The following is an 8,186-nucleotide window of genomic DNA, read 5'->3' as shown; positions in this document are numbered from 1 at the left end:
CTTTTTAGAGTTAAGATCAAATTGATAAAATGTATAAACATTGGAGGGTTAAACTTGTTATTAGACCAATAAAAAAGGCTTATATCAACTTTTTATAACTCATCTAATGGAACGGTGATTAAAATATTTAATCTCAAAAAGTTGAATGATCGATAAAAAAATTAATTGTTTGATGATCAAAATAGAACTCAAGGTATAGTTGGATGATTATTTTTATAGTTCTAAAAAAACAAACATACTACGCACCAAAAACTTTTATTGGAGTAGAATAAGAGATGCATTCAAAGCTCCTAACAGTACTATTAGACGGACATTATACATTTGTTCTCTTTCTTTTTAGAATTTTTTTAAATATAAAAAAATATTAATGTGTATATATCATGTTATCATATGTTTAAATATATATATATATATATATCAAATTATTTGAATAAGGTATATTTGTTAAATCCTTTTGTAAGATTCAACCTTAAATGTAACATGATGTATTTAAATAACATATATTATAGTCAATTGAGTCTTAGTTCAATTTACATAAATATTGTTGCCAATACAGGAGAACGTGAGTTCGAGTGTGTTGAAGTGTATTATTCTCTTATTTATGGGTTGGAAGGGAATATGAGTAGTTTTAAGTATTGTATTAAAAATAATATATAATTAAAACCTATAATAAGATTTTTAAAAACATATATTATGTTTATATTTAAGATTTGAACATGTTTAACTATAGATTAATATTTAATGCGTTGTCTATCACTGTAATTTATATAAGTACATGGAATATTTTCCGTTACATTTATGTATATATAGGTAATAAAACAAATAAAAATTTCTACACGAATTACAAAATCTACTTTCAGATTTCTTTCTTAAAAATTGTTTGCACTTTCGAAAGAAGGGCAAATAGGTCTGGATTATTATTTTTGAATTCAAATATTTATGCATTTATTTTATAATTTATAAAAATAAAATTTTTAATCCATAATTATTCTTTCAATAGTATTATTTTAAAATTAAATTTCTCCTTATAAAAATATAATAAATTTTACTGGTTTTAATTAATTTACCAAAAGATAGATTTTATCACTAACATAGGATGAAGTTGAACGACAAAAGATATATTTTATCACTACCTACATGATCCTTGAAAGGAAATTTTCATGAAAAAAAATTCATGCAATGTGCTAAAATTATTGAATTGAGAATTTAATTTATTTTAAAAGATGTTCAAATCCTAATTTATGCTTCTTTCTTTCTTTTCTTTTCTATTTATATTTTTCATGTTTCACTGTTTGTGTTTGAAATTTATGATTAATTTTTCAATACTTATATTCTCTCTTACAATCTCATTTGTACCAAAACCGTTATAACAATTATTTGAATCTAATTCTTGAATCCTTAATTAATTCAAGGTTTAATGTACATATATACAAAACTAAACAAGGTAGTAAAAGAAAAAAACCAACAAATTGTTGGGAGAATGAATCACCACTATTAAAAAATATTTTCCACTTTACTTGAATACTATGTCTTCTCTTAATAAAATTAACTTTAAATCGAGAACACATATGATTATACTAAAAGAAATTTTAAAATTGAAATTGTGTTATTTTGATTTTTATTCAAATTTAAGTCTCTGATCCAAACTTTAAATAAACTCTTTTCACCCATTAAAAGAAATTAGCAATTTAATCCTTTCTTAAAATTAATATTCGCCAATTTTGATGATTAAAAAGAATTCATATAAACTTAGAAAAATAAAAACCATGAGCATTTTTATTTATTTATTTCATCCCCCACTAAAATTAACCTCAAAAAATCTGTAGGCGTGACCATGCAAGTGGGGTGCATTATCATGGTCATCCCAATTTCACACAAATCCTCCTCCCCACCTCTCTGATCTCGCCACGTTATCGCTCCTAAAATCCTTTCATCTTTCTACCTAAGTCAACCCCACATTTTTCATCCTTTTTCATCCAATTAAATTCCTCCACATCATACCTTATATGTTTTATCCCTCCGATTTTCCTCCAATGAAAAACTAAGGTTTTTTTTTTTCTTGTCGTCTTTTACCGGCATTATTTCCGGCGAGCCGCCGTGAACGTTTGGTAGGAAATGGTACCGGCGGCAGGGAACTCATCCATTGCGAAACTCTGGCACTTGAGTCCAAGTGGTTGCAACGCACGCGCCACCTTCGTCCAAACCTCACGGCTACATCTACTCGTCGAAATTGAAACCGTCGCCGGCATGAAAACTCGAACAGCTTTCTTTAAGGTCTCAACGATATCATCCGGGTCCTCGCAAACCGATCCAACGCACTCGAAGCTAGCGTAACTAAACCCATCTTCAGGGGTAACATGGATGGTGGAGTAACGATCACCATCAATGCCATTCATGGAGTAACCACACGGATCAAACGCGAAGTCACATATGAAAGCTCCAGCGTTAATGGTGTCAATCCCCGTCAGCTCCGTCATGTCTCTGCCGGCTAAATCCCCTGTTTTGCTATCCCGGGAGAAGAACTTACGTGCAATGAGGCGGTCGAGTTCCGTCATGCAAACTTCGACGGTGAAAGTAGCATGAGAGGGATATTTCAGTGGAGGCAAAAGGGTAGCGGTGAAAACATGCCATGAATGAGCTGTTAACTTAGAAGGCATAACGAAGGCTTTTCGATAACAAAGATTGTCGGGGATATTATGTTCAATGTAAATGACTTCTTCTTGGAAGCTGGTGTGAGGGAAAGGTTGGGATTTGGGGAAGATGAAGTTACCTCTGGTGTAACTACATGTTTGCAAAGTGAGGCCAAGATTGTTGGCAAAGTGGATCAATGGAGGGATTGATTTGAGAAGTTGGGTTGTCCCACAGGTTTTGATGATGATCTTTGTAGGGTAAACAAATAAGCTTGATTCAGACAAAACGTAAGCATCAAAGAAAGGGTTCCCAACAGCTGCTACAACAGTGCATTGGACAGCAAGTAAGACTTGCTCGAGTGATTCGAAATCAAGCAGCCTAAGCCCCAACATGTTGTTCCCATCATCATCATCAATATCCCCAAAGAAATGGAGCTCTAGGCGTTTCTCAAACCCTTCAAACCCTGAAACAGCCATTTCCAAATGACAAAAAACCCAAAGACTGAAACAAGATTGAATTAATTAGATGGTGTAGAGGTGAGAGGTGTGGCATATCGGAATTTATAGGTGGCTTAAAGAGAGAGAGAGAGGAGGGAAGGGGGCATGCGATTGAGGCAACCAAGAATCATGATTGCAGGCATAATGAAGTGAATAAGATGATGATATGTTGTGAAATATTATCTCTTTTTTCCTTTTTTTTATTTTTCTTGTGTGTGTGAGAGAAAGAATCAAATCTTTCTTTCGTTGTTTCATGAAAGAAAGAGATACAAGGGAACGGGATTTATGCCCACGCGCATGCATTTTTCAGGTTTTCTTTGTCATGCTCATGCACTCACTAGTCCCGCCTGCAACTCTCCAGTAACTTCCATTTGGCTCCATTCCAACATATTGGAGTACTGTTTCATTGTACAAAGAATGGTATTTTTGGGGGATAAATTATTAACAAGCCATTCTCATTTCAAAGTGTTTGGGTTGAATAATTCTGCTGGGTAGTAATTTAAGGAAGATGCTGTTGGGGGAACTGATTATGTATGTTTGAGGGAGGGGCCCTAACACAATAATCATAGGCATAATCCTTGTTTGTTCTTCAACATTTATATGAAAGTCTTAAGAATTTTGTCTCAGATTGATAGTTCACATGCATTACCTTTGATTTTTTTTTTCCAACATTCACTGATGTCTGCTTCTTTCGTAACCAGAAAATTTATCCGTATGAATGTGGGATTTTGGTAAGCTTATATGAAAATTCTAGTCTGTCCGGGGTTTAGCATGGGATTATCAAATCATTGACAACTTTTTAGTGAGGTTTTTTCTTTAATTAGAAAAATTGTCAAAATGGACTCCATTGAAGAAAAAAATGATGAGGTCAAAACTTAAGGAAAATTTCTACTGTTATTAAGTGATTGGCATGAGAGAGTTTTAAAGAACAACAACGGCAACACTATTATAGGATGGACCAAATGTTTCAAAGCAGACCAAACAATCTTAATCATCAGTTTTGCAAATTAGAAATGAGTGGTCACACTTAATTCGCTATTTCATATATGTTCCCAAGTTGTTACAGGTTTTATTTATTAGGAAGCAAACAATATATATTATAACCTACAGAAATATTGATATATTATAAAAAAATACTCGTATTAAATTCAAAATACCCATTTAAATTTGTATATATCCATAATTGTCACCCATATGAATTATGTTTCTTGGTTGAAGAATAGAAAGTTGAAAATGCTTTTATTATTATTATTAATGAATATGATCCTAAGCCCAGCAAATTAAAATGGACTAAAATAATGGAAATAGAGGTAATTAGTGCTTTGGGTAGCTTTTGGAAGTAGTTTCCTAATTGACTTAAACTACCTTCCTCGTGACATTTTTAAGTCTTCTTGGCTTTTAATTTAAGACTTTACACCAAAGATTACTATAATAATAATAGTAATAATACTGCATGATAAGCTCCAAGGAAGCTTCCCATGAAGAAGTATATATGGAGAGATACATGAATAAACATAAGAGTAGATGAATTCAAAAATTATCTTGGTTGATTTTTGCTTTCAATTTTACAGGTGAGGTTAAATCTAATTTAATTATATTAAATAATTATAATTTTATTGATACAGACACTACAGCAAAACTGGTTTTTAGCGGCGTTGTTAGCGGCGTTTGAATGAAAAACGCCACTAAGGAACGAGCATTAGCGGCGCTTCCCAAAAACGCCGCTAAAGATTGAGTTTTAGCGGCGCTTTTTTAAAAATGCCGCAAAAAAATTAACACATCGTTTTGTGTTGAGCCTTTGGTGGCTTTAGCGGCTCTTTCTAAAAACGCCGCTAAAGATCGAGTATTAGCGGCACTTTTCTAAAAAAGCCGCTATATGTACACCTTTAGCGGCGCTTTTAGAAAACGCTAAAGATCAAGCATTAGCGGCGTTTCTAAAAGCGCCGCTAAAGAATTTTGTAAAACGCTTGTATTGAGATTTTAGTGGCTTTAGCGGCGCTTTTTTAAGAAACGCCGCTATAAGTACACCTTTAGCGGCGCTTTTTAAAAAACGCCGCTAATGCTCGATCTTTAGCAGCATTTTTTGAAAAACGCCACAAAAATAGAAAAAATTAAAATAATATTATTTAATATAATTTTAAAGATTTTTGGTATATGACTAATTGTTTTTTAATTTATATGTTAATTATTTTCTTATATAATTGTAAATGAGATAGTATTAATTTTAAAATATTGAATTAATTATCATTATATTTTAGGGTTTACGGCATATGGTTAAGGGTTTAATGTTTATGTATTATGGGTTTAGGGATTATGGTTTATGGTTTATGGGTTAAAGGTTAGGGTTTAAGTTTTAGGGTATTGGGGTTTAAGGTTTAGGAGTTAAGGGTTTATGTTTTATTGTTTAAGGTTTAAGGGTTAGGAGCTAGGAATTTAGGGTTTACATTAATTAGTGTTTTTTAATTTATATATTAAATAATTTCTTATATAATTGTAAAAAGATAATATTAATTTTAATATATTCAAATTATGATTATAGTTTAAATTATTTAAGAGATAATAGATAAACTTTATATATATTAAATGCACTACAGCAAAACTGACTTTTAGCGGCGTTTTTTTAGGCCTTTAGCGGCGCTTTTAAGTGCCACTAAAACTATTTGCAGCGTTTCTCCAAGCGCCGCTAAAAACGCCGCTATTTCCAGCGCCACTAAAGTTTGCGGCGTTTATTTGAAAAAAACGCCGCTAAAGATCGTGACCTTTAGCGGCGCTTATCCCAAAAACGCCGCTAAAGGTCATGACCTTTAGCGGCGCTTTTCCCACAAACGCCGCTAAAGGTCATGAAATTCAAAAATATATATATATATATATTATAAAAGTCGTGAAAAATATAAAAATTTAAAATTCATTATCAAAATATTGAATGATATAAATATAAAAATTTTCTATTAAAATTTTAACTTTGAAACTAAATACAAAAATAAATGAATTTAAATTTAGAATTTAAAATAATAAATTAATAACACAATTAAAATCTAAAAGTTAGAACTCAATTATCTTAAGTATTAAAATAAAAATAAAAATTTAGAATCAAAACTAAAATAAATAATAAAAACTAGATTAAATATAAAAATATCAATAAAATAAGACATTATAATGAAGTTACTTAAATGAAATAAGGAAATGCATTAGATTTGGCGACCTTTTCTCCCCACCCTTTCTCGACGAGCTCTTATTTCCCACATTGTCATAATTTCATTTGAGCCGATAGTGCTTCTTCAGCTTTCTCCCTTACTTCTTCACACGTCTCCATACCCGAATTGCATTTGTCCGCTTCCTTTTGATATTGTGATGCTAACTTCTTAGCCTCGAGTAAAAAAAAAAAACATTTATGTGAAAAATTATAACAATTAAGCATTAGTGACATACAATTAACGATTAAAATAAAATAAAACATATATGTAACAAATAAATTGTTGGTCAGAAAAAGTTGTAAAAAATGAAAAAAGGCATTTGCAATCAATCTTAAAATTAGAGGTGATCTAAAAGGCATAGAAAATCAAATGTAAAATTTCTTTGTATTAAGTTACTTTGTCCCATTTTCCAATAAATACATCCATCCATGACAAAGAAACAGAAACTGACCAGTAAGGAAGCATTGCTCATCATGCATTAATTAAAGATAGAACCATAAAATTAGCTTAATTCTATTGGGCAAAATTGCCAAAGATCGATAATTAACATTTCCAAATACCGATTGCCATCTTTAATAAAAATGGAAACTTGGAACTTTGCAGGCAAGTAGCATAGAGAATGCTAATACAAAGTAACAAACATAATAGAAAGAAAGGCTAACAACAGCTTGCCATGCATGTAAGCATTCATAAAACAGGCATGAGTTTCAACTTTCAATAAATAGTCAAGATAACTACCAAGCAAAACCCCATAGCCAAGGAAATGCATAAAAAAATGACACAGGGACAAGTGGCTTTGGCAAAAAAAAAAAAAAAAAAAACAAAACAAAGGAACTAATAGCATAACAAGGGACAAAGAATTGATTGACACTACTATCATCTAAAAATTCAAAATGAAAGACATAAATGTAGAAGTTCGACATTGAATGACATAAATGCCAATGTTAAAGAAACTGGACCACAGGTTAAACCAGTTGGTTTGATTGTTTCTTATTTTATTTTTTATGTTTAAACATTAATTTAATGTAAAATAAATAGTTAATATAATTAATAGTTAACAATAATATGCATTTACCTTAATGGCATGGTCTTTAATTTAAGAAAAAGGGAAAAAAAATAATTGGTTTTTTAACTGTTCAATAAATAATGGCATAGTCTGTTTCATATTTTGTATATACTATATGGTATTACAGTGTTCTAGCCTCTAAAACCCTCCACTATATAAACATAATAAGGACAAAAAGAAAACGTAAGAAAAAGATAAAACCTTTTGTAATGTAATTCCAACACTTTCTCTTCTTTCCGTTGCTTTTTCAGCTCAACCTCTGCCTTCATTTTTGCTAATGCTTCAGCACTAAGATTTGAGCTTCAATCTTTGCCTTTTCTATGAAGGTTCAATCATCATCTATAAGATCTCAGGGCACACTATTGCCTCACAAATACTTAGCCAACTTAAAACTACTACTACTAATAGAAACCCTGTATGCACCAGAAGGACTAATATTCCTAATCACTCAAAACATATCTCCAATTACCATTAAATATAGATATATATATAAAGCCAACCAAACAAATCATTTCATTTCTCTCATTCAAAGATAACCTAAAGATACTAGCACATCAAACATGAAAGAAAGTGAAACTGTGGAATTTGGTTTCAAATTTATTATCACATAGGAAGGCACATATTGTATCATCCCGATAAGATTGGAATGGCGTACACAAGCAAGAAAACAAGCTAAGTTTTTAACAGTTCGAGATTAAAGTAGTTCAAAATCTATAATGGCAAGTAAAAGAATTTAAGTGAACAAGTTATTTGATAGAGAGCTTCACTTCATCTTTTAATTCCATTTGATGAGAGAAT

At 31.2% G+C, this 8,186-nt stretch overlaps 1 protein-coding gene across 1 annotated transcript; it reads right to left on the bottom strand.

The window, feature by feature from the left end:
- Nucleotides 1-1,749: 1,749 nt before the first annotated feature.
- On the bottom strand, nucleotides 1,750-3,157 carry LOC108478760 (S-adenosylmethionine decarboxylase proenzyme 4-like). Its single transcript, XM_017781223.2, has one exon. It carries the CDS (start codon nucleotides 3,105-3,107, stop codon nucleotides 2,079-2,081), a length of 1,029 nt encoding a protein of 342 aa, XP_017636712.1. The 5' UTR covers nucleotides 3,108-3,157; the 3' UTR covers nucleotides 1,750-2,078.
- Nucleotides 3,158-8,186: the final 5,029 nt, after the last annotated feature.

Source organism: Gossypium arboreum, chromosome 10 (genome assembly GCF_025698485.1).
Source record: "Gossypium arboreum isolate Shixiya-1 chromosome 10, ASM2569848v2, whole genome shotgun sequence".
In the NCBI taxonomy this organism is placed as follows: domain Eukaryota; kingdom Viridiplantae; phylum Streptophyta; class Magnoliopsida; order Malvales; family Malvaceae; genus Gossypium; species Gossypium arboreum.
This window is presented reverse-complemented; position numbering and strand designations above follow the sequence as displayed.

What these genes read in the sequence shown, in the direction of transcription:
- LOC108478760 (XM_017781223.2), bottom strand. Translation starts at nt 3,107, where the DNA reads ATGGCTGTTTCAGGGTTTGAAGGGTTTGAGAAACGCCTAGAGCTCCAT.